This window comes from Neomonachus schauinslandi, chromosome 14 (assembly GCF_002201575.2).
Source record: "Neomonachus schauinslandi chromosome 14, ASM220157v2, whole genome shotgun sequence".
Classification (NCBI taxonomy): domain Eukaryota; kingdom Metazoa; phylum Chordata; class Mammalia; order Carnivora; family Phocidae; genus Neomonachus; species Neomonachus schauinslandi.
In genome coordinates, this window is record NC_058416.1 from 47,132,240 (window position 1) to 47,159,052 (window position 26,813).

General features: G+C 45.0%; 1 protein-coding gene across 1 annotated transcript in view; it reads right to left on the minus strand.

Annotated features, from left to right (window-relative positions):
• Window positions 1–26,813, minus strand: part of LOC110576941 (laminin subunit alpha-3-like) — a 188,260-nt gene that overhangs the window by 7,996 nt on the left and 153,451 nt on the right. Inside the window, exons 26-36 of the mRNA XM_021686192.1 lie at window positions 25,502–25,599; window positions 24,458–24,602; window positions 22,688–22,814; window positions 22,461–22,600; window positions 20,805–20,920; window positions 19,401–19,618; window positions 18,208–18,412; window positions 5,299–5,443; window positions 4,275–4,415; window positions 2,813–2,974; window positions 234–332 (exon numbers count right to left, since the gene is read on the minus strand). Coding sequence (XP_021541867.1) covers window positions 234–332; window positions 2,813–2,974; window positions 4,275–4,415; window positions 5,299–5,443; window positions 18,208–18,412; window positions 19,401–19,618; window positions 20,805–20,920; window positions 22,461–22,600; window positions 22,688–22,814; window positions 24,458–24,602; window positions 25,502–25,599 — 1,596 coding nt within the window. The remainder of the gene's footprint in view (window positions 1–233; window positions 333–2,812; window positions 2,975–4,274; window positions 4,416–5,298; window positions 5,444–18,207; window positions 18,413–19,400; window positions 19,619–20,804; window positions 20,921–22,460; window positions 22,601–22,687; window positions 22,815–24,457; window positions 24,603–25,501; window positions 25,600–26,813) is intronic.

The window sequence follows — 26,813 nt, forward strand, 5'->3', positions numbered from 1 at the left end:
GTATGTTCTTTGGGAAGGGGAGACAAGAGAAACAATGGAGGCTGGATGGGCAGGGGAAGCTAATCTTGAGGAGGGGTTTACCTGCTCTCAACTTCCCTTTCAATTTCTACAAAATATTGGAAATGACTTAATCCAATCTTTTTATAGGCCATTTATCAAGATGTCCTAAAGTTGACTCAGCAACCAACTACCACTGCCACTTCCGGCCACTTGGGTTGTGTTCCAATACCTACAGTGAGCTGCACATCTGGCATCTTTTCCAGAAGAACCATGTCACCAGGCAGGCCAAAGGACTTGGCTTGGTAGGTGAGGTAGCCACCATATGAAGAAACCTAAAATTGAAATGACAGGATCAAGAACACAAGCATGAGAAGAGCCTATGGCAACATTAACCCGCATAAAAAGCACACAGGCATGAAAGATCCGGAAAGATACCATCAACCTGTTAGTAGTCATCTTGGGAGCGAAGAATTGAAGATGGTATTTTAACTTTCTACTTTGTACCATTTTATATTATTTAAAATGTGTAGCGTGAACATGATTGTTTTACAAGTAAGAAGATGCTTCTCTTAAAAAGAAAAAAACTAGTCACACAGAAAGAAGTAAGATCCTCCTATTCCCGATGACTACTAAACCAGTGTTCATTTAACCTATAGCTATCCTAAGAAATCTAGGTCATTTGTTTCTTATTTCACTAAGAGAATTGGTTAATATCTATCCGTTACAAAATGAACCTCTAGAAATAATTTTTTTTAAAAAAAAACTTCCCCTGAGAGCAGATGGTGAGTCTTTCCTACGTGATCATACATAAGCCATGTCCGACTGCGCCAGCAGGTATGGGACCCTTTCTCAATGCCACCTTCGTGGCACGATCATGGTGGAGGCCTAAGGTTATAGTTTTGTGACGGCTACTTCACCTCCGGTCCTGACACTTCCCACCCTCAAGGTAAAAAAAAACAGTCAAGAAAGGAGTAATTGAGAGATGAAAGTGAGAGGCACTATCACCTCAGAGTGGTAGTGGAGGACAGAAGGCCCTTCATGAAAAACACAGATAACTTGGAGCAGGGGAGAGGGAGTAGCATTTCTGGGCCCCCAATTTACTGAAGTCCCCTAGAAACTGCAACCTGACAAAGTCATAGAGTTATGATCGTAGAGTCTGGAAGTATTCCAGGATAACATCTTAAATCATCCTATGGAGATTAAATATTGCCTTTCTGATGGGCAAAGGTGGTTTTTAAAATATGTCCACAAATTCTTTGATACTCTTGCCTTCAAGAGGTGGAGCTTCATTCTCCTCCTCGAGTACGGACTAGACTTAGTGACTGGCTTCTAATGAAGAGAATATGGCCAAAGTGAGGGTATGTTATTTCTGAAATTAGGTCCTAAAAAGACTGTGGTTTCTATTTTGAGTTTCTTTCTTTTTTTTTTTTTAAGATTTTATTTATTTATTTGAGAAAGAGAGAGAATAAGAGAGAGAGAGAGCATGAGAGGGGGAGGGTCAGAGGGAGGGGCAGGCTTCCCACCGAGCAGGGAGCCCAATGTGGGACTCGATCCCAGGACTCCAGGATCATGACCTGAGCCAAAGGCAGTTGCTTAACCAACTGAGCCACACAGGCGCCCCTATTTTGAGTTTCTTTCTTTCTCTCTCTCTCTCTTTCTATTGGTTATTTTAAGGGAAGCCGGGTGCCCTATCAGGAGGACCCTCAGGCACCACCTGGGGGCCTCGTCTAATGAGGCCCTGAGACCTCGGCTCAGCAGGCATTGAGGAACAGAGGCCTATAACAACCACATGACTGGGCTTAGAGGTGGACCCTCCAGTTCTGGTGACTCCAGCCCTGGCTGACATCTTGCCCACGACCTTAGGAGAGACGTTGAGCCATCCACTCCCGAATTCCTGATCCACAGAAACTGGGCAAGAGGACTGTTGCTTTAAGCTGCACCATTTGGGGGGTAATTGTTTGCATAATGATAGATGAGCTATATGTGGACTTGCCATGTGGAGGTGAAGATGGGCATTAAGTGAGGGAGGAGAGGGATTATACGAGAGGAGCAACATTGCCCACACTCAAAGGTCAAAACCCAAAGTCCTTCAACCAGAAGATAGAATTACAGACCTCAGGCTGACAAGGCCCTAATATTTAGTGATCCTAAGAGAATACGGTGCCTCCTGAGCTGGGCCCTGTGAAATCTACACCTTCTAGAACACTCTACCCTCTGCTACCCAGGTGCATATGTTACCTGATGATGTTTCTACAGGAAGCCCACACGTCTGTCCTCCAAAATGAGTGTAGGGGGCCAGGCTATGCCAATTTATGCAGCAAAGGAAGAGTAACTCGTTTATAAGCTCCCCGAGGAGTGTCTCGCTAACTGCATGTGATTCAGCTAATGGCAGCCAAGCTGCCTCCGGATCCTGCGCTTCTTTTAATAAGCTCGTGAGTCACTTTTCAGCTTTTGTTTTCCTGACAAGGAGCCTTTCTTCTGCTTTAAAACAAAGAATTCTTAGCACTGACGTTTAAAAGCACACATGTCCCATTTGCAACAGATATTATTTAAATGGTTAAGTAAAAATGGAGAAAAACATGGTGCATGATTTCCTTCGCTGGGGAGCTAATGCATGTCGGGTACATGAGGCTCCTAGGCCCTCAGCCCCTCCCAGGGGAGGGCAGCATCTTTTCTGCATTTGTAGCTCATCTAATTTCTTCAGCTTTAGTAACCCGAACTTCCTGATGCTTCCTTCCAGACAGGAAATGATGCTCACACCGTGACGGAGGAGGCGCGACGAGGGCTCAGGAGAACAACAGGACGTCCTTACCTTGTCTCCCAGGTAGGAGAGAGGTGCGACCCAGGATGCACTGTGGACTGTGGAGGGCAGCTCCTGGAGGTCTGCAACCATGCTGCTGCTGCCCGGGTTGAAGGAGACGAGGATGTCAGCTCTGTCTGCCGTCTCCAGGCGCCAACCCATCATGTCCACAAACTGGAACACAACAGCAAATGATGGAAACATGTGTGTGCCTGCAGCATCTCTGGTGATGGCTGAATTATGCAGAACAGAAAGAATCTTGGGGCAGCCATCTTGTTCCAGAGGCTTCCTTTATATGCCTCCTCCTGAGCTTGCACAGAACTCTCAGCCAGCACTGCCTCCCAATGATCCATGACAACTAGGAGTTCTCAGACAGGGTGACCATACGTATGTGGGATTTATCTTTGTATCCCAGCACACAACCTGGTTTTGACATTTAGTAGGTGTTCAATAAATGTCCGAGCAATAGATAAATAAGTGTGGGAATAATAACTAGGACTGTGGGCACATTTTAATGGTAAGCTCCTTAGGGAGCAAATGTGAGGGGGAATACAATGGCCTGCTATCATTACTTTTCTCAAAATAAATCCTCATAACTAAATATTTCCCTGATCATCAAGGAAGCCAAGAGTTAAATAATGAGGGGGGAAATAAAAGGAACTGACAAGACATTGATTAGGAATAATGCTTCCGGGTTCCCCTGGGGATAGAAGACTTCCGTGGATTTACAAACTAATTTTTTTTCCTTAACTACAAGCTTACATTCCTTTTGGGAATGGAATATATAAAATAATCTTTCCTTGACTATCTGTTGGACATAAGACATTATTCACACAAAGAAAGCAAGCACGAGACTGCTGGTTCATGGAATAATGGAGGCAACAAAAGTTTTAGTTTCGTGGAGTTAATTTAAAAACTCACGTAAATAATTTAAAAATTTAACTTAAATATTCATGTAAAGTAGATGAGACAGAAGGAAAACAAGCAGATAAGAAGAAGCGAGGGGGAAGATCAATCAACTCCATTTAGCTGATGAGTGTTTATTGAGCACCTACTATATTCTGGATCCTGCTGTAGGCACCGGGAATGTATCAGGAGTTTACATGCTAGTGTTGGAAGAAGACACATAATAAACAAATTTTATAACTAAATGTATAGTATGTCAGGGAGGGATAAATGCTAGAGTACATTAAGAAGGGTGAGGTATAGAGTGACGAGGGTGAGCTTCATAGGGAGTGGTGAGGGAAGGCCCCTCTGAGCCGGGGACACTTGAGCCCACCAGACAAACTGAGGCACTGAGCATGAGAACATCTGTGGGAAGAACACTGCAAACAGAGGAATGGTGCAGGTGAAGCTTAACCCTTTAACAAAGTAAGATATAAAATCTCCACAAGCCCTTCATGCTTCATGACAATCCACTTCTTCCCCATTCGGAAGTACTAACTAAAAACAAAACTTCTAATCCCTTGCATACCTTAGCTCTTCTTTTATGTGTACTGTGACAATGATTATTTATCCCAAAACAAAAGCAGCTGGTACAACCCTTGGGATTTGCTGGGTCCAAGTAGAACGATCCTTCTCGACACACATTACATTCTGTACCCTCCACATTCTCCTATTGAAATAAAACATGAAACAAGAGATCATTTCCTCTAAAGTTTCCCTGATTGCAGTTAGCTTAAGTGCCAATACAAGATGTTAGAACATGGATGCTAACAAAACATGAATAGTTACATCACTGTTAAGATTTCTGTCACATTAATTGTTTAAACTCTTCTACCACACTCAAGTGAAAAGAGAGAATTTTCTAGATCTCATAAGATGCCCCTTGGAATCTTGAAGGTAGAGAAATAGCAGCATGAGGATTCACAATACGGGGGTCTTGGTTCACCCCACTTACCACCACCTCAGAACATCTGCTGGGACTTAGGAGCTCTCCTACCACCTGACAGAACACCCTGGAGTAGATTATTATTATTATTTTTTAAAGATTTTATTTATTTATTTGACAGAGAAAGACACAGAGAGAGAGGGAACACAAACGGGGAGTGGGAGAGGGAGAAGCAGACTCCCCGCCGAGCAGGGAGCCCAATGCAGGACTCGATCCCGGGACTCCAGGATCACGACCTGAGCCGAAGGCAGTCGCTTAACCAACTGAGCCACCCAGGCGCCCACCCTGGAGTAGATTATTAACCTGGAGTCTACGAGCTGGGAATAAGCTTCCAGGGAATCTATGAACCTCTTAAAATTGTAGACTAAGGTTTGTGTCAGTTTTTCTGGAAAGGGTCCGTACCTGCCTTGTGATTCTCCAAAGGGTAAGAGGGGTCTTCCCTTCTATTTCTATCAAATGAGCTAAGAACTATTAAATGCTACATGCATTTTGGAAATCGATTACAGTTCAGTCCCACTTCCCATATATTTTTATATGTTGACTCAACACGGAGAACTTCCTCACTGACCAGTGGCTGACGTCCCTGGTATTGCATGTTCTGTCTTACCTTGCAGAGGCAAGCTCCAGTCACTGGGTCACAGATTCCTGGCTTGGTCCCATCCCTGTTGCAATGGCAGGGAAGGCAGTCGGGGAAGCGGTGAAACCCGGAAGCACACCGGTCACACTGTCGCCCTGTGACTCTGGGCTTGCACCTATATTCAAAGCAAAGGAGACAAACGCTTTCATCATCTTTCCCACATAGTTCTGAGGTCCACCTGCGCTGTAGCAGAGCAGCTCTGACCCTGCTTCCCTGGGGGAGGTGATGCCTGAGCTGAGCCTAGAAGGACAAATGTCGTGGGGGTGGGTGTCCCAGACAGAAGGAACAGAGGGTGGATGAGTGGAAAAAGCTGACCCATGAACTGAAGAGGGAGGCAGGAGGCAGCTCATGTGGATGGACGGAGATGCTGGCGCTTCTGACACTGTCCAGTGGCTATGGAGCGAGGTAGCTGAGCCCTGGGCACTGAAGGCCCTCTGGCCGGAGTACCGAGCAGCTCTGGCACACAATAGCTACAGTACCTTAATAACTTGCTAAGGCCTCACATTCTCATCTGTGAAAGGGAAAAATTGCTAGCTGCTGCCTCGCAGGACCCCCATTGAGTCAGATGAGGCTATGCCTGGCACATGGCAAGCTCTTGGACAAGGAATCGCCATCTTGAAAAGTTTTAAGTAGGAAAGAGTGTGGCTGGAGTCAAGAAGGAGCAGGGAGTGAACTAGGGCAAAGACACTTGGGATGGAGAGGAGGGATGGGTTCCAAGCTATTTTGGGGTGAGGTTGCTGGGGCTTATAATGTTCTGGACGAGGGAACAGAAGAGGGGAAGGCAAGGAAGACCCTTGGTCATCCAGCCTGAGCACCAGAGTGGATGCTGGAGTGGGCAGGGCTGTGCCTGGGCTCCAAGGAAGGCTCTGTGGGGAGCGAGGAGCCATCCACACGTCTGTGCACTTGAACCACAAGAGTAGAGGGGAAAGCACAGAAGCTGACAGAGGGAGAAGAGCAGCGGGCTGCTAGCAGAACAGAGAAGCTCACCACCCCATGCGGTGAGGAGAGAAAGAGGAAGTGGGGGCCAGCCTTCCAAAGCTCAATCACAGAGCTCCACGGCTGACGTCTGGTGGGACCCACATGCTGATCTTTTCTTTTGTGGGTCTAAAGAAAGTACTAGGAAATGTGCTTTATATCAGAACGTTGGGAGTATAGTCTTTAAGAGATTTTTTTTTTAAAGATTTTATTTATTTATTTGACAGAGAGATAGAGAACACAAGTACAGAGAGGCAGGCAGAGGGAGAGGGAGAAGCAGGCTCTCCGCCAAGCAGGGAGCCGGATGTGGGGCTCGATCCCAAGACCCCAGGATCACGACTGAGCTGAAGGCAGCCGCTTAACTGACTGAGCCATCCAGGCACCCCGGGAGTATATTCTGATATGAATTATTTTATCATCAACTTCTACCAATACCTGTTAAAATATCTTACCCAAGGGACCATCCTGAAAAAGAGAAGTCTAACTTGATTTCCCACTAAGTTTGTCTTTGGCAAATATCTGCTTATAACGAGTACAGAATTTTGTGTTTGATTAAGAACACACACTGGAGACCAGGCAGCCTACCTTTGAATCCCAGCTTTGCTACTTACTAGATATAGAACCTTGAGCAAATGAACTTCTTTACAGCTGAGTTTACTTATCTGCAAACATGGAGACGATAAAGATTATTTTGTAGGATTACAAAATTTTGTAGGATTATTGTGAAAATTAAATAAAATAATATATGGAAAAGCCTTAGAGCAGGGCCATGCACACATATAAGAATTTGCTATTATTACTCTTGCGATGGCATTGGCTAAGGGGAGTGAATGGGACTCCCTTTATCCCACTTTGCACACCTAAAAAGACACAGTGTTTTACCTGCAAGGCCTATTGGCTGGTCAAATGTCATTTCAGGTGCAGGCCCAACCCCTTGTCTTCCTCCCCACCTGATACCTGTAGAAATTATTTTTGTAAGGAAGTAAATGGTCTCCAAATCATACATATGGCAATATAGATAGAAAGGGTCAACATTCTGCTTGAAGTGAAGTGACGGATGGAAACTTTGGAAGGGGGTCAGAGACTCTTCTGGGAAGCTGGATAAACTATGGGCCACTCACAGACTTTTTCTTTTTCTTTCTTTCTTTTCTTTTCTTTCCTTCATTCATTCATTCTCTTCCTCTCTCTCCAACACACACAAATTTGCATTCACTGTCAGAGGGTTCCTAGGCCCTGATTGATAATACCTGCTCTCTTCTTGTGAATCTCAGACTAAATGCAATTGGACAGTCCAGCAAAAAAAAGAAAAAAAAAAGAAGACCATTGCCAGATGACTATTTCTGGAGGGAGTAGAGAGGGTGGAGCACAAGACTCCAGTGGTCTAGAGATGGGAATGAGGAGAGCACAGACAGCCCCGCCCAACCAAAATTGTCAGAAAGAGGAACCTTCGATCAGGAGAGGAACTTGGAGACGGCCTGACTTAGCCTGAGCAGGCTCCACTCCTCTCACCCGGCTGGAAGGAAAGGATGTTGTGCAGACTGCTCTTGTCACCAACAGCCAACTGAGCAGCTTGTCGAACCAAAGTCCATGTTTCTTTTAGCAAACACACAGGGCTCCTGGCTTACAGGTGCCTTAACTGAATGCTGGTGCCAAGGGAGCCACTCACATACTGAATGCCCTGGGTGGACAAGGCCGAAAGGGGCCCCTGGAGCAAATGACCTGGACCCGGGCCTTGAAGGCGAGGACAGGCATACAGGAGCCTATTTTTTATATTTTCACTTGAGTGGAAAAGAAAGGAACTGGAGTGTTTTGCAGGGAGGGCAGCGTGGAAGCTGCTTGTTGAGATGAGGAGAAATGGAAGCAAAATCATTCCTCGCCTCTGTATTTCAGCATGCTGTGAGATGGTGTTGGTGAGGACAGGTGGGCTGAGGCTGTGTGGCCATGTCAGTGATGTAAGCTCAAGCTCTGGACCTCACTCCACACCCAAGTAGCAACTGAGCGCATAGGAGTGGATGAGAAAAAGCAAAAAGCCGAGCAGAGTGAGGAGAGCGGGGACCTATGAGTTGACCCTGAGGACCCCAGATGGGACTGACAGGGAAGGGTTAACCAAAACACAGAGAATATAACCTCAGGATTCCTGAGCACTGACTATATGAATCCTGGGCAAAAAAAACAAGCAACCAAAGGACTTTTTGGTGGTACCATGACAACAGGGAATGAAACTGTAAAGTCTGGCTGAACATCTCTTAGAAACTACCTGAAGTCAGCCTGACCTTGACACATTTCTCCAGAGAGATGCTGCCCAAGGAGCTGCCCTCAGTGCGAAGAAAAGAAGTTTCCATCAGAAGCTGCCTCTAGGTGCAGAGTGGCAGAGCTGGGGGTACAGGTCAAGTGGATTCATCTCCAAGGCAATGGGCTCATGGCCAAGCCTTATGTAATAACATCTGTGCATGTGTGGGTGCTCTCCATGTGCACAGACAACTAGAAAATCGGGTGTTAGAGTGAACTCTACCCTTTGCTCATTAAGTACAGTGGGTCTCTTAATATCACACTCCCATCAACTCCAGTCGTAATCTAGAATCCAAAGTCTACTTCTGCATTCATCGATTCATTCAATAATCCCTGAGTGCTTCCTACACACATATCCTTGTGTTAGGGGATGCAGGAGGGAGGGGAAAAGTAGAGTAAGTCCATCTTGACCTTGGCACATTCTCACTGAGAACACAGGACAGAGAGATGCAGGAAGTGAGGTAATCATATGAGAAATGGGAAGACTCGCTTGAGGCATTGAAATGAGGAGGATGTCCCTGTGGACGCACAGGCTTCATGCCTTCCAGAGTTTGTGCTTTTCACACATAATCCTTGAAGGATTTGCAGAATTTGGGGTAACAGTAGAACGGGGAGGAGAACTGATGCCTGGAGAACTGAACATATGTGAAGTTAGTTTAAAGAAAGTAAGAAAACCAAGCCAGAGAAGAAAGCTGAAAAAAGGCTTAAGTTAGGGAAGGGGGGGGCCATATTACCACAAAAGCTGGTCTTTATTCTACCAGGGAGTTGAGACAGGTTCTTGTGCAGAGAGATGTGATGGAAGTGGCACCTGGCAGACCCAGGTGCCCCCAAGGCAGCCTACACACAACATGGTGCTCACCATGCCACATTGCCATTGGTGGCTAGTACAACGTCCCCTGCCAGACCGTGTCCTCTGATGCATGAGGCACAGCACCCAAACTGGAGAAGGTGCTAGATATAGTTTGAGCAATAAAACATGCTGGTATCTGACACCATAGAATTTAAGGCAAAAATAAAAAATCACAATAACTGAGAAAAATGTTTCACCCTAGTTAAATAAAAACATTGAGAAGATAAAATCATAAACCTATATGCATTTATCAACATTGCCTCAAGTTCTGTAGACTAGATTAATAGTTCTAGGTATTAGCGCCAAAGTTATGGGGAAAAGAGATTTTTAAATCCCAGGATAATTGTGTACTTGGCATATTCCCTTTCAATTAAGGGGCCAAAAAAAAAAAAAAAAAAAGGAATGAATGAGTGCATGAGTAAACCAGGAAAAGGAAGGTCAATTAGGAAACCACCAATATCATTCAAAGATGAGGGAGTCAAAGAACTTAACCAAGGTGGCAGCAGAGAGCAGAGAGCCATGGAAAGAAAAGGGATAATACATACCTTGCCAGAAGTTGACACCTGATCAACTGTAGGGAAAAGGGGTTGATTCTAAGATGATACTGGGATTCCAGGCTTTGGGGACTGGGAAGAGACTGTCGCCAGTAAGTAGAATAAAAAAAAAAAAAAAGTCAAAGAGAGAAATGGTTTGAAAGGCAAGACAATGACATGGGTTTCCGCTATGGAATCAGAGTTGGAAGAATTTTGGAGTTGTGAGGGCCCTTCAAGGTCATCTAATACTTCATCATACATGTGAGGGGACAGGTGCTCAAAGAGTTTAGGGGACTTTTCCAAGGTCCCCTAGGTAAAACCTATAAAAGAACCCAGGTTGAATTGATTTGCAATGAAGGTGGGATAAGCTAGCCATCAAGGGTCGGGACCAGAGCTCTGGATCTGGAATCATCCAGGAGTGGGGGTGGTTGAAGCCAGGAGAATGGTCATGGTTTCAGGGGGACAAAGTATAGAGGGAAGAAGGCAGACAGCCAAGTACTTGGCAAATAGTAATAATAGCTAATACGTACTGGGTGCTAGTGTGTCAGATACTGTTCTAAGGTCTCCTGCACAGCATAATCTTCTAAAGAACTTTATGAGATAGGTGCCTCTACCATCTCTATTTTATAGATGAAGAAATAAGGCATAGAGAGAAGAACTGTACTCCAATCACCCAGACAGTGAGAGGCCATGACTGATGCAACCTTGTGCAAACTCACACCACTCATCCTCCCATTTCAGGAGACTGAACCAGGGACATAGCCACAGAGAGACATGGAGAAAGACACTGTTATTTCAGAAGATGAAGGAAGACAGAGAAAATGTAGGTAAGAACTCTGAGTTCCATCCCTGTGGCAGGAGCCCCATCCATCCTGCTCACCACCCTGGCCCAGTGTCCCCCTGACACTGCCTGGAATTTACCATTCCTATTAATAGATAAAGTGCATCAAAGGAATTGCTTCTCCAAGTTGGTAGGGCTGATGGAACTATGCCTATAGCTGGAAGCACTTCGTCCCAAGAATGCCAATTCTATGACCTTTCTGGGTATTTTATTTTTACATCTAACACAAACATTTAGTAAATCTGTGAGGATTCTCGGAGATAGAGGTCCCCCCCAAAAGGCATTCCTCTTGCTACTGCTCTTCTGAAAAGGTACATTTGTACATATGGCTTCACTGAAAGATCCAGGTGGATCACCATCTCCTTTAGTTGAGCTCAAAATAGCCTGAAAGTGGTCGGTATCACGCTAGTTTTTAAAGCAGTGATTCCCAGCTTCTCATATCTGTCAATGATCGACGAAATCTTCAGAGGATATTCTAGCCCTTTTGTTTGTTCACAGAACCCAATGACATAATCTTCCATTATTAAAAGCAAGGCAAAGTACTTTTTCCATCGGTCTTCTATCAGATTGGATTAGTGTTGCTATTAAAAACAAAATCTTGATCAATATAAGGAACTTTAGGACCTCAGCCTAGCGTTGACCAAAATAATGGACTCTTTGGCATTTGTACAATTTTGCAATATTTTGTGTGTTACAGAGATTGAAGAGGAAATAGAACAGAATTTTAAATGTAGGTAGGAAGGTAGAGATAATTTTACCAAACGTTTAATGGCTTAGGAAACTGAGACCCAGGAAGGCAGAATAACTTGCCCAGTCTTCTAGGTAGTTTATGACAAAGGTGAGTCAAGGACTCAGTTTTACAGCCCCAACTTAATCTAGTCCCAATTTGCCTCTAAAATTAAACCAGTTTTAATTAGGTAGAGATTGAATATTGTGGATTGCTACAATTATTTTTGTAACTTATTTTAAAGTAGATTAATATTTATAACAGTTTCATTTTCTTTTAGTATGATAAACTTCAACACCTATAAACAGTGAAATAAAATTTGAAAATTCCAATTTTTAAGCTTTGTGATCTGTGACAATTTGTACAACTGCAAGAGAATCTGTTGTATCTGAGAAAGGATGTGTTTTTCTTCTTGTTGCAAGTTCCAGGTAGCTTTGATCATTTCTTTCCCATGAACTTCAGTTTCCTCTAAACACATTCTTCATTTTCATTAGGAAATTTCCTTTGGGGTGGGGGAAGAACATTCTTTCTTCTAATTTTTTTTTTTTTTTGCATTTTTGCCCAAAGGGTTTTCTTAATTTTATATTTTAAAATATCATATGGTAAAATTGACGTTTTCTTTTGTTGTTGAGTTCTATGAATTTTAACACACATAGAAATTCATGTAACCACCACCATAATCTAGAATACAAAATAGTTCCATGACTTCAAAAATCTCTCTTCATAGTCAGATCCTCCCTCTACTTCTTACCCCTGGCAATCTCATATCTGTTCTCCGTATAAATCTGTCTTTCTAGTATTTCCTAAAGAAATAACCCTTTGGGTAATCAAAAGCTTTTTTGGCATCAACAGTGGAATTAACACGAGCAATTTGTGTAATTTATAGTCATAATAAACTGAAAGTTTTTCTTACATTATCTAAGGGCCTTTTCATGACAAATCTACTTTGATCATGGAGAGATAAGTCATCCCATCAGATTATTATAGTCTCCTTGGTAATGTCAAGATAAACAATTTCACATCTTGATTTAGGTGTGGTACAGGATAATGAGATTCCATTCCTGTTGATGTTTCCTTGGGTTTGGGCAAAACTATGCAGCATCCCTTGGTCCTGAGTTAGGACTTTTCTAGTCTACTGAATTGTCATTGTTATTTGCAACTAATGAATCACTGAACACTACAAAAAAACTAATGATGTACTATATGTTGGCTAATTGAATTTAAATTAAAAAAAATGAAAAACAAATTGTCATTGACTAGTGAGAGTTTGTTAAACACCCCTATGATTTCTACCTAAGATACTATAGTAAATCTATGTATCTATCACAGATGGCACCCCAATGCATTTTTATGATTTTTAATGCATTCTTAAAGATTTATTTATTTATTTGAGAGAGCGAGAATGAGAGAGAGAGAGTACATGAGTGGGGGAGGGTCAGAGGGAGAAGCAGGCTCCTCGCTGAGCAGGGAGCCCGATGCGGGACTCGATCCCGGGACTCCGGGATCATGACCTGAGCCGAAGGCAGTCGCTTACCCAACTGAGCCACCCAGGCGCCCTTTAATGCATTCTTGATTTCCTTTTTCTGTGGCAGCAGAATTCAGAAACAATGTGTGAGGTTGTGTTTGCAGCAATTTATTCTGTTGACCAGTTTTTCCCTCTTAAAATTCTCCCATTATTTCTCAGACAGAGAATTCCTCTCTGTCTCCTGCCTGAAAACTGTTTCTCCATCTCCTTGGTTCCTTTGCCTCCTACAGTTAAACAAAGGTACTCCCGCAGAACACACACCTGCTGTTTCCTCCTCCGTGTCCACACCTACTCCTTGGGGTCCTCATTAGTCTAACCTATTCCCAAACTTCCATCCCAGCCCCAAGCTCTTCACTTGGATGTTCTGCTTTCAAAAGAAAAACCGAAGTAGTCATTATGGAAAAACAGCACTCTGTTGGTCTGCTTTACACTTATTTTTGTGGCTTCATTTTTATTTTAATTATATATGGGAGTACTGTAATGTGTTCAGTATTTAGGGCTTTAAGTTTCTTCCTGCAGATGTGATGGAGTCTACTACAGAATCCTGGGCTCCATCCTCTGCCAGGACTCCCACTCCCTCATAACCGTTCCATGCACACTTGTTGATCTTCCTCTCTTGCTCCTCCCAGAGTTTTTCATCCTCCAGGTTAGGCATTGCTTATTCTGCTGTTCAAATGGAACCTGTTCTTTTGGCCTTTTTTTTTTTTAAGATTTTACTTACTTATTTGAGAGAGAGCATGCGCACAAGTGGGGGGGCAGAAAGAGAGGGAGAAGCGGACTCCCCGCTGAGCAGGGAGCCCCATGCTGATGTGCGGCTTGATCCCAGAACCTGAGATCATGACCTGAGCCAAAGGTGGACATTTAAACGACTGAGCCACCCCGGTGCCCCTCTTTCAGCCTTTCTATACCCAGATTCCTGCTATGATACCTCTTGAATGAGCAGAGGATTTTAATGGTAAGGCCTCCCCTTCTGTTCATCCTGCATCTTCATCAGACTATTCTTTATGCTGAAGGATTCACACAAACCAATTCCACATAAAGACACTGAATTATTTCCTCTGATTTGTTCTTCAAATATATTAAAATGAAAACAGTTATTCCTAATTCAATCTGTTTGCCTTTTTAGTAACACACTGGATGTCCTTTTCTGAAGCCAGTTCTAATTCCACAGTTTCCTTTAGTCTGCTAGATGTACTAGGGGAGCTCTCAGGATGTTTGTGTGTTTTTTAATTTATTTTTTTATTATATATATATATATATATATATATATATTAGGTGGGAGGGGCAGGGGGAGAGGGAGAAAGAGAATCTTTTTTTTTTTAATGTTATGTTAGTCACCATACATTACATCATTAGTTTTTGATGTAGTGTTCCATGATTCATTGTTTGCGTATAACACCCAGTGCTCCATTCAGTACGTGCCCTCTTTAATACCCACCACCAGGCTAACCCATCCCCACACCCCCCTCCCCTCTAGAACCCTCAGTTTGTTTCTCAGAGTTCATAGTCTCTCAGGGTTCATCTCCCCTCCAATTTCCCCCCTTCATTTTTCCCTTCTTACAATCTTTTTTTTTTTAACATATAATGTATTATTTGTTTCAGAGGTACAGATCTGTGATTCATCAGTCTTACATAATTCACAGCGCTCACCATAGCACATACCCTCCCCAATGTCCATCACCCAGCCACCCCATCCCTCCCACCCCCCACCACTCCAGTAACCCTCAGTTTATTTCCTGAGATTAAGAATTCCTCATATCAGTGAGATCATATGATACTTGTCTTTCTCTGATTATTTCACTCAGCATAATACCCTCTAGTTCCATCCACGTCATTGCAAATGGCAAGATTTCATTCCTTTTGATGGCTGCATAATATTCCATTGTGTATATATATATATATATATATATATATGTATATATATATATATCACATCTTCTTTATCCATTCATCTGTTGATGGACATCTTGGCTCTTTCCATAGTTTGGCTATTGTGACATTGCTGCTATAAACATTGGGGTGCACGTACCCCTTCGGATCCCTACATCTGTATCTTTGGGGTAAATACCCAGTAGTTCAATTGCTGGGTTGTAGGGTAGCTCTATTTTCAACTTATTGAGGAACCTCCATACTGTTTTCCAGAGTGGCTGCCCAACTTGCATTCCCACCAACAGTGTAGGAGGGTTCCGAGAAAAAGAATCTTAAGCAGGCTCCCCACCCAGTGCAGAGCCCAAAGCGGGGCTCGGTCTCATGACCCTGAGACCATGACCTGGGCCAAAATCAAGGGTTGGACATTTAACTGACTGAGCCACCCAGGCACCCCATGTTTGTGTGTGTTTTAGACAGAGGTACTGCTGACATGTTTCAACAGCAACAGATCGGCTTGGCTGACTGTCTTTCAACTGTTGTTCTAACTCTCCCGTGACCACCTTTTCATACCCGAGATGGAAGACCTTGTTGGTGTTGCTCTCTTGGCTTCCTGGAGAGAAATATTCCATCTTCCTTAACCTTGTGTCTGTTTCCATTGAGAGCCACACATTTTATTTACAAATACTCTGGAGCTCTGGTGTCAAATATTTATGACTGGCTATCAGTTTGCTGTCTCTAAGAGGGTACTGATTTTCAAGAAAGGGAGATTGGTACCTCTGGGAACATGAAAAGGGAGAGGTTCAGTGGTAAGGGAGTGATGGAAAATAATAGTGCACGTTCGCCATTTGAGGGAAGAAGACCCTGGTAGAGACAGAAAAGAACAAGATGAAAAGCATAGTGGGGCTGATAGCCCCCAAACGGAAAGTGATACCCATCCATGAAAGAACAGAAGGAAAAAAAGACAGCTCTGTGAAACGAAGAAGTCAGGAGAGGAGATGTCAAGAGGAATACCAAATAGCCCAGCTGATATGAGGCAGCATGGCCGTGTGATAGACCAAATCTACGGGATTCTGGCATTTGTCCAGCTACTGTTTTGGACCAAGGGCTCAAAGAGAGGGAATGGAGGCAACTGTCCCTGGGGAGGCAAATCTAGGTCACTAATGAAGTCACAGGATCACACACATCTTGTCTTTCTCTCTCCCTTCTATACAGTTGATTGCATCTTGACCGGTACAGCCAGGTTCTCTTAGCCTCCCAATCCTCCACCCTCTGCAGCCACAAGCCTGCAAGCATCTCCTGGGCACGATGCATCTCTGCTCCTAAGCATTCCTGCAGGTCTGTGCTTCCAGCCCAGGTGCCATTGTCTTTCTCCATCAGTTACTAACTGAAAATAAGCTAGACGTTTTCATGGGCCCATGGGTGCATTCAAGACCCAATGTAGCATCTTCAGTAATGAGCTCTAAGAACCTGACTTCCATCCGGAGAATAGCTTAAGCATCGGAGGGAACAGAACCTGATATATGTTAACTAGTGGTGATGAAATAATTCTGGATATCACCTCAAAATCCTCTGTGCAAATCGCCTTCAGTGTAGGCTCACAGTTTGAGAAGGATGAGCAACTGAGCTGACTCAGGGCAGACTCACACCTGTGGTTTTAAAGACTCGGAAGGTTTCATGACTCAAGTTGTCACTCAGCTTCCTTTCCTGTAGCACAAAGGGGCTGTGAGGACCCCAGGCAACAATTAAAGGTGTGGTGAGGTGTCCTTCCTTAGGAAAAGTGAACATCGCTGTTATAGAGAGTTGAATTTTGTCCCCAAAAAGATATGTTCAAGTTCTAATCTCCAGTACCTGAGAAGGTAATCTTATTTGGAAAGACGGTGTTTGCAGATATAATCAAGTTAAGATGAGGTCATGCTGGAATAAGGTGGGCCCTAATCCAATATGACCGGTGTCCTTCTAAGAAGAGACACACAGAGAGAGGAGAATGCCATGTAAGGATAGAGACACACCAGGAGGATCCATGTGATGGCGGAGCAGAGACTGGAGTGACTCATCTATGAGCCAAGCAATGCCAAGGATTGCTGGCAGCACTAGAAGGTAAGAGAAAAGCATGGAACAGGTTGTCTCCCAGGGACTTTAGAAGGGCACGGCACTGTCAACACCTTGATTTCAGGCTTTTAGCCTTTAGGACTATGAGAAAATAAATATTGCTTTAAGTCATCCTGTTCGTGGTAATTTGTTAGAGCAGCCACAGGAAATGAATACAGCCGCCCTTGAACTGGAGTCGCGGATGCCTGCCACCCGCAGCAACAGCCTCCCCACCCCCCACCCTGGCTGTCACAGCCAGATCACCCACACAGACCCCAGAACGTCTACCCCCCAGAGGTGGGGGGGAGTGCAGGGCGGGTGGTGAGCCTCACACTTGCTCCTGCACACTGCCATATGGGCCCAGATGCCAAAGCCCTGGCTCAGTTCCCCCCCACATAAGCCCCTTGCCGACTCCTTCCAGCCTCTTTTCCTAGAAGACTAGATCCATTCTGCATCCCCGGGGGCCATTCGCCAGTCCTGCTGAGATCAGGCTGATCACCTGCAATCGTGTGACATTGGCCTCTAGTTCCCCACGCAGAGCTCAACCCACAGAGCCGAACCTCTTAGCGACACAGCATCTGTGGGAGCCGACCTTTGCCACTGTCCCTTACCAGTCGTGCCCTGGGCCTCTCAGTCGGTCCCAATGGCAGCCCTACTCTCAGGTCGGGCTCTCCAGCGTATACCTTCTTCCCTTGCCTGCCCACCGCCAGCCAAGGCCCACCGTGGACGCCCCAGCACCCCTTCGAGTTGCCTGAGGGCGGCAGGCCTGAGGCCTGCGGACTTTGTCACACACTGTCCTCAACAAAAACACCATGAAGACTTGGAGCCCAAACCTAAATACCAATAGATAGGTGCTCACCACACAGGGACACAGTCAAAGAAAGGATAACTTAATCATATGGGCCACCCCGAGAACAATGCTACAGGGCATGGGCAAGGCAGTTTATGACCCCAGGCGCCTGGCTGTCCACCTGCCCTGGCTCTGCCAGGCTACCCTGAGCCTGAGGGGCCCAGCTACTCCACACACCACACAGCCCGTCCAGGGTGGGGAGCTCCACCCTGAGGTGAGCCCAGTGCTGTCCTTGGACCCATGAGACACAGGAAGGAATGGTGACTTGTGTGTGCAGAGGACATCTTCCCTTCCCATAAGACGACCTAATAGGTCAGTCCCCCCGGGCTCACCTGCACTGCCCGTGGTCCCTGTCGCACTCCGGGGTGGCGGCCCCAACGGTGCCCCTCCTGGAACAGTTGCAGCCTTCGCAGCCAGCCAGGGGGTGGAAGCTGAAGGAATGCGTGTCACACACCTCACACTGGGGCCTGACCGTGTGGGGAGGGCAGAGGCACTTCCCCGTCATCTCTTCACAAAGGCGTGGGCCACAGTTGCATGCTGGCCAGGGAATCAAGAGACACGGTGTAAGGGAGAGACGCCACCTGGCCTCCAGCAGGACTTCACCAACTGCCAACATTTCCAGAAGCTTCCAAGGGGTCTGGGAGAAATGTCTTGCTTTTTCTTCATTATGCCATTATTGAGTGTGGCTGATCTGAAAGGTACCTCTCTTGGGGCCCAGACCAACTATACCAAATGCTCACGGCAGACATAGCGTGTGAACGCTGACTGAGGCACAGCTGGGCCCACTGGCACCAAGACAGGAACTCAAAGGAAGCCACCCAGCTGTAGTTACAGGCCATTCTAATGAGACGCCTCTCATCTGTCAGAGGGGCCTCTTCTTACAGGTCCCCTGCAGGGGCTCCACGTCACCTTAGTGCAACGGAGCTCAAGGTCAGGGCATAATGCAGCAGCAGGACCCTCATTAGACAAAGGCTAGTCTCCAGGTGAAGACTCTGTTTGCACCACACGCACATCCCTCACTGCCACCCCATGGCCTGTGCTGACCCTATGTCTTAGGCCACAGGATGTTCTTCGATAAAAGTCCCCAGGCTTCCCCTTCAGAAAGTACTATGCTCCTGTGACCCTGGCTGTCCTCCTATTTCAATTGAGTTTTGGTCAGGCTGAACAAATTGAAGGGGCTTCCACGAGGAAGAGGGATGGAGGGGTCCAACAGTTTGATCCTTAAGGCTCTTTAAATTCACCTGCTCTGCCAAGCACATGGGTCACATAGCACGGGAAACACAAATTTTTATCTTCTAGAACCTACCTACTCAGACTGTGGTCCATAGACCACTGGCATGGACATCATCTGAGTGATCAAAAGAAATGCAGACTCTCAGGCCCCAGCCCAGGCCTCCTGAATCAGAATCTGCTCTTTCACAAGACCCCTGGGTGAGTCTCCAGCACAGTGAAACTCAAGAAGGTCCGCCCTAGATGAGCGGCACCCACCTGGGACCAGAGACAACCTTGGATGCGCCGAACGTGCACTTACGCTTGCAGTGTGGGAATCCGTAGTAGCCCATTCGACAGCGAGTGCACTTCCGCCCAATGACACTGGGCCGGCAGGGGCACTGCCCCCCCTCTGGGTTGCAGTGATGGCCAACGGTCCCAGTAGGGTGGCACTCACAAGGCAGTGCGCCCTTGTGGTAAAGGGCCACCAGGGACCTGGCGGAGCTCTTGCAGAATCCAGAGGCCGTCTGGGGGCTATGAAAACAAAAACAGCTCGTGGCATTATCCCGAGAGGCATGCCCCACGGTAAAAGTCCCAAACTTCTCCTTCCCATTTGCTCCACCAACTGGTGTTTTGGGGGAGGGACTCTGGCTGTGGAGTCTGGGAAGAAATGAGAGAATACCCCACCCCTGGATTCACAGCCAGTGACAGCCAGCCTTCCTTCCACCCATCCACTCCAGAACACATCCCAGGACTGGTGGGTGGGAGCTTTTGGTGGCTGAAATAAAAGGGTGAAAATTCACCTATAGGATGAATTCTATGGTATGTGAAATATGTCTCAAGCAGTTACGAAAAAATTATACCTAGATGTGTATGCACCAATAACAGTAACAATGGGAGGGGGAGGCAGCAAAGTGTCTACTTTTATTGAATGCTGTGTATTAGAAGTTTTGTCTACATCTCACTGAACCTCACAACCATCCAACCAGTTAGGCCTAAGCCTCATCTCATAGATAAGACAACAGAGGCCTCTAGAAGTTAAACAACACATCCAAGGCCACAGAGCTACAGAGTGGCCAAGCAGACTTTCAAACCTCCTAGCTATTGGACTTCAGAGCTTTTACTCTTAATGTTTTCTATACAGGAGACTTCTGCTCACCAGGGCCCCCTGGAGCTCCTGGGTCCCTCAGGAAATCTGCAAGGGGACAGGGTGGGTCTGCAGAAGAGAAGAGCAGGAGCCCATACACAGGGCTATCCTAGGCTCTTGGCATTCAAGGATCCAGGGAGAGGGGACAGGGAGGTCTGCCTCTCTGTGACACTCCCCACTCAATCAGATGGCAAAGGAGAGGGAGAATCTAGGCTAATGTGCTTCCCGGAGGAGGGCACCCCACATGGTATCTTTTAGGAATCTGAGTTGGATAACAGGATGCAGCAAAGAGGCCAAGAAACTCCTAAGCAGCCCGTGAATCCCAGCTCAGAGGGTGAACATCTGGAGGGATCAAAGTTGAGAACAGTAATCTTGCCCAAATGGGCAGCACAAGGTTTGGTGTAGGATGGTGAATGCAGAGGAAAAGCATCTCCCTCCCCGGACCCAGGACGCACTGCCACTCCCATGGGCCCTAGGAGGAAGAAGACAGACCCAAAGGCCAAGCCCACCCTGGACCTTGTGCTGAGCGTGAACATGGGAGAGGCTGAGGAAGCTCCACAAAGTGATACTTACTCAATATAAAAACTGTTTCCTCCACAATTGGTGATAAACTCAAATGACTTGTCCACTGATTTTTTGTGAAGTGTTTGGTAGTCGTAATCCTCCGCAGGCACCACTAGAACACGGACCTAAAGGAAACCTGTCAGCATGGCTTTGGATTTCCAACAGCAGGGCACACCTACAGCTATTTATTATACTTTCTCTTCACTACGACCAGCGTTCTTTATTGTGAAGCCCAAGACCACATGAAACAGGATTTATGAGAAAAGAATAGCAAGAACAACCCTAAGCCGGTGTTAAAGGTTCAACCCACGTTCCTATGTTAGAAATGGAGTGTGCTGGGGCAGATCCCTCAGAGCACCTGCTCAGAGAAGTAGCAGCCTCAAGTGCTCGGTGGGGACAGGACATCTAAGGGGTCATCAGGGGCCTGTTAGGAGGGCCAGGGCCCCATGTGATCTATACCGGGGATGACCCTGGATCACCAAAGGTCACATTTTGTATTTTTAAAGGTGAACAAACCAAAATGGCAGAACCAATGGGAGAAACTCATACCATGGCTTGCCCTGAAGCTTATATCATGTCAGATATTCTGTTATGAATAACTGCAGCCCTAGTCTTTAACAGTGCTGCTCGGCTCTCTGTGCCAGTTTCAATCAGACTATTCCAGTAACAAATGCTATAGGAATTTCAAATGTCTTTGTCAACTAGTCACCAACTTATAGCTTACAGAGAGCTCACTGCTCTCATGTTATTCGATCAGTAAGCATTTGCCGAGCACCGTGTGCCAGGTGGTATCCTAGGCACGGGGGATACAAAATGCATCAAGTCAGGCCCCTATCTCTAGGAAGATGGCCTCCTCACAGACAGAAGGGAGCATGAGCAAGAAACTACAGGCTCACACAGCAGGGCCTGGACAATGTTACCTGGCTCTCTGGAAGGCTTTACAGGCTTTGAGTGACCTTGATTCCATCAACCAAGGTAATGAACAGGGTAGAGGATACTTGGGGTTGTGCAGGTAACAGGCTTATGTTTGATGGACCCATGAGGTCCCCAGCTAGGCAGATATGCAGTAGATGGTCCCATACTGGGCCCAGAGCTCAGGAAATATCAGAGATGAATTCAGAGATGTGGTGTCATTCCCCCCCACAAGAGAGAACAGAATCAACGGATACAGATGATGTTATCCAAAGAGCAATGACAGAACAAGGGGCCTCAGCAACACACCCAAGGGAACGCCACCATATGTGGACAAAAGGAAAGAGAAATCACTGAAGGAGCACTCCAGAAAGTGGGAACAAAATGAGAGAAAGCAGCTATGGAAGCTCAAAAAAGAAAGTTGTAAGAACAAAGGAAGACTAAATGCTTCAGAAAGAGACCAGTCAGGTGAGGTGTGAGGAGGGACTGATGCAGAGTGAGACCCTGGTTCTCCAGAGCTTCCTGCCAGGGAGTTTTTTCTTCCTAAACACTTACCCATTGTGCCAACTTCCCTTGACCTTAATTGTCACCTGCTTTTTTTTTTTTTTTGCAAAAGGTAGCTATAAAATTTAAACATTTTTCTGTAAGACTTCAATTCCTTGGAGGAATTACTGTCATGAGCCAAACAGGTACAGAGAATGGCTGGCCAAGGCAAGCACATGAAGAGCAAGCTGAGGGAGAAGTAGACCATACCAATACTAAGGACTTTCCTTCTGGAACCTTCACAGTCACAGCCACCTCTGGCTCTGAGATGTCAAACTCAACTTGATCTTCAGCAATGACTTGGTCCCGGCAGCCAAGCGCATGGGGGCAAAAAGAGGCACGGAAGAAACCTGGAGGCAGAGTGAGAGGAGTTCCTGTCATGGTCCCGGAAGGCCCAGCTGGGCACGCAGCTATGGTGTCTGCTCCCCGATGCTCACCTGGCCACAGCCGCCCTCCGTCCACAAAGACCTGTGTGGGAAATGTTGGGTGTGCTGCTTGATAAAAATGGATGACAATGACATACCGGCCTAGGCGTGGTACAAGTCCTCGCAGGGTCACTTGGTTCTAGGTAGGAAAAAGAGGATAAAATAACTTCTCAAGTTGCAGAGCTATGAACATTTAGAGTTTAAAAACCAAAACCATCTAGATATTTAACCAGGTGAAATGAAAACCCATGGTCACACAAAACTTTCACTTGAATGTTGACAGCTGCACTCTTTGTAATCAGAAATTCTGGAAACAAACCAAATGACCTGCAACTCAGAATGGATGCACCAACAGTGTGGTCAGCCATAAATGATGTTGGAGGGAATGTAATTTGGTACAATTACTTTGGAAAACTGTCTGGCAGCTTTTACCAAAGTCAAACATATCACTGAGCAATTGCACTGTTAGGTACATACCCAGTAGAAATGCATGATGTTTGCCAAAAGGCTGTGTGAGAATGTTCCCAGCGTTCACATACTGCTTGGAATAACCGAGTAAGAAAGAGTCAGGCTCCATTTTGGATGCTTGACTGATAGGTGTCAAGCCCCATCACTCATGTTTAATCTTTTGCCCCACACGTGCACAAGCCGAGAAGAAGGCCCAGGTGCACATCCCTTGTCACAGGCAGGAAGTTCAAGCCACACTAATTCTAGCACATGGGAAGGGAGTCCTCACCTTGCGCTCCTCCACCTTCCCCTCACCCCTGTCCAACCACAGTGAAAACCAGAGTCATGCTCCCACTTTTGCTCTAGCTTGAGTGTGAGCCCTGCTCTCTCCAGAAAACCTCACTCTGTGAGATGTCTTTTCAAACCCTCAAAAAAACAAGAAAAACAGCAGCAATAAAAGATTATCTTCATCTTTCAGTTGAGAACCACGACTTGAAGAAAGCAAATAATTTGATAAACGTCATACTCTAATTTAAGAGCAAAACCAGGACTAGAACTCCCTTGTCATGATTTCAATTCATCGCCCCCTATGATTCTGGGTGGACTTCCCCATACAGGCTCTTATTAAATTTTCTCTCTCAGATCCTGTTCGTTTTCTAACTTGATGCAATGTGAACGGATATGAGCCATCTCTAGGATTAAAAGGATATAATATCATCAGGGCAAATTGTAAGTCCTGCAACTTCATAGTTTACGGTGAAAAAAATACAGTCCCTTACTATATTTCACCTTCATGCTATTGATTATTAATCAATAAATGTTTATTGAGAATTTCCTGCCTGCAAAGCATTTTGCTGGTAGTTGGGGATGCAAAAACTCTGTTAGCCAGAGCAGCTTTTGCAAGTGCTTACATTCCAACTTGGGAAGATAAGTGATCATCTCAACAATGTTACATAGCAGTAGCCCATGAAAATATGACCTATGACAAAATGGGCCACGAAAAGTTGCCAAATGACTGTGTAGGTAGAGATACAGAAAGAAAAGAGAACATCAGGATGGGGTAGTCATAGACAAGATTAGCCAGATGCCTCACATCCAGGATTCTCCACAGTTGAGAGCAGAGGGCCTCAAACTTCAGGGGCATCCAAATCCCCTGGAGGGTTTATTAAAACACAGATTCCTGGGCCCCACCTCCAGAGTTTCTGATTCAGTAATTCTGGGGTGGTCTTGTAAACATGCATTTCTAACAAGTTCCCAGGTGATGAGGATGCTTCTGGTGAGGGCCATGCTTTGAGAACCATAATTTAGAAACAACACCCTTGAGGGGAGTCCCACCTGTGGCGCCTTCACGGTGACTCCAGTAACAACATCTGCAGAAGGTGAAGGATCCTGGGGCAGGAAAGGGGAAGACTCACCACTCGGGACCTCCAAAATTAATGCTGTTGGAGGAGTTTCAGGGACCAGGGAGACACAAGAGGCACTGAAAAAAAAAGAATATTAAAAAACAACCGAAAATGGAAGAACCATCCATTGGTGAAGATAGCGACTGTGAGCAAAAGACTGTATGACATCAAAAGGATCTAGTCTCGAGAGAACCACAGGACTGTGGAGGGATCTTTATACAAAGACACTCAGTGTAGTCAATTGGTCAAGTGTATTCCAGCAAACCTGCTCAATACAATGAGCTAAAACAGAAAGAAAATCTTAATTTTGAAAAATAGTAACCAGACAGAAACTTTCCCTCCTAGAACTAAAATTCATGTTAAATGGGGTCAATGCAATGAAACATTATTATTCACCTCTAAACATAAATGTCAACATAAAATCATATAAAAACAAAGAAGACAAATGCACATCACTTCTTTCAGGCACAGGCAGATTTCACTGTCTTGGTGGCTTCTATAGTCCTAACCATATGCCCAAGATTTCACGACTGTGTCTACAAATTATTTTTGAATCTACAACAAAACAACCCTCCTGAAACCCCGATAATCACTGGTTAGCTAATCCTCATAACACAGTGATGAGATGGGTCATTATTTTCACGGTTTTTTAAATGAGGAGCCTCAGACACAGAGATTAAAGGATTGAAACAAAGTGAGTCTTTGGGAGGGCTCAGAACAGCACTCAGTAACTGCCCTTGAGGGCAAAGCTTAACCATTCCCCCCAGTTGCTACTGTGTCAGCTTCCTGATATTATGGAATACTGGAAAGACTGCTGTGGGAAATGATTTAACTGATTTTTTATTTTAACCCATCATCAGCCTTTTAGTACCTTGGCCTATGATCCCTTCTGACATTAAGCATAAAGTCGCAGCCTTACAAGCATTATAGTACCACTCAGAGCACAAACAAGGGAGAAAAGAAGGAAACCCATTACCTTTGATTAACATAACCGCTGTAACTGGCAATGCATTTGACTTGAGGTCTCAAATATTCAGCTGAGAATTCTTCACTGGGTACGATACAAACTTGATGCTGTTGAACAAATACAACGCAAAAAGGTAACATCACGGTTATCGGCAAAGCCAATGGTATGGTCAAACATACTCTTAAAAAAGCTGTTAAGTAAAGAAATTACAATAGCTATTTTAAAGTAGAAAAAACTGCAGAATGGCACTCCCTATTGCATCATTATGTGCAACAAATCCTTTTTACTGTTACACAGGATCACCGCTTGAATGTTCTTGGAATAGTAATATGAATAAATAAAATCATGAAGTTCAAAAACAGTGACTTTTGGTGCCTGTTTTTCTCTCCTACCCTGGGCTGATGCTGGCTTTTCAAACCCCTTGGCAGGGAGAGGGGGTACATGGTAGGCAGCTAGGGAGCCTGCTGTTCAGAGCCTGTTGTCTGTAGCTCCTGCCACAAATACTCTTTGGAGTATTTCTTCACTGAAGGAAGTGTCTCCAGAGCTAGTTTTTGAGTCACACAAGAAACTCAGTTATTAACTTATCAGTATATTTTATTTTAATCAAAACTATATTACCAGCTTGATCACAAACCCATTCAGTAACAACAAAACTTTTTATTGAACACCTACTACATGCCAGGCGCTAAGACTAAGGGATCCTACAAGACGAGGATGGAAAACACCCCTGCCCTCATGAGCTTATATTCTAGGTAGACATCTGAATGATATTAGAGTATTTGAAAAAGGGCAAACTTATGCTTAAAAGATGAAAACTGGGTCACTACATCAAAAACTAATGATGTATTGTATGGTGACTAACATAACATAATAAAATTAAATTAAAAAAAAAAAGATAAAGACTCAGCCCTGTTATAATTCCCAAAGATGAAGAGGTTAGATTCACTCAGATTGTTATCTTTAAAAAGAGAGTCACAATTTTTAAAAGAAAGTCTAAGCTATTATATAATTTATGTAATAACTTTTAAAAACTCAATTCCAGATAATTCTTAAGGCTCAAAGTTTTTAATGCTGTCAAGCACGAATATTTAAAACACATTAGAACAAGCTGGCCTAGCATTTCTCAGAGTGTGATACATGCTTAATATTAGCAGTGACAGGAAGTTGCTTCATACTTAGATAATCTTCTGTTCTCTGAGACATTTATTATAAATCTGGCCACCCTTTCCTAGCCCAGTCCCACTGCCTGTGTTTATCACAATTCTCAATATTTAAGTTGTGCTATTAAAAGGGAGGCATAAAGGGCGCATGGGTGGCTCAG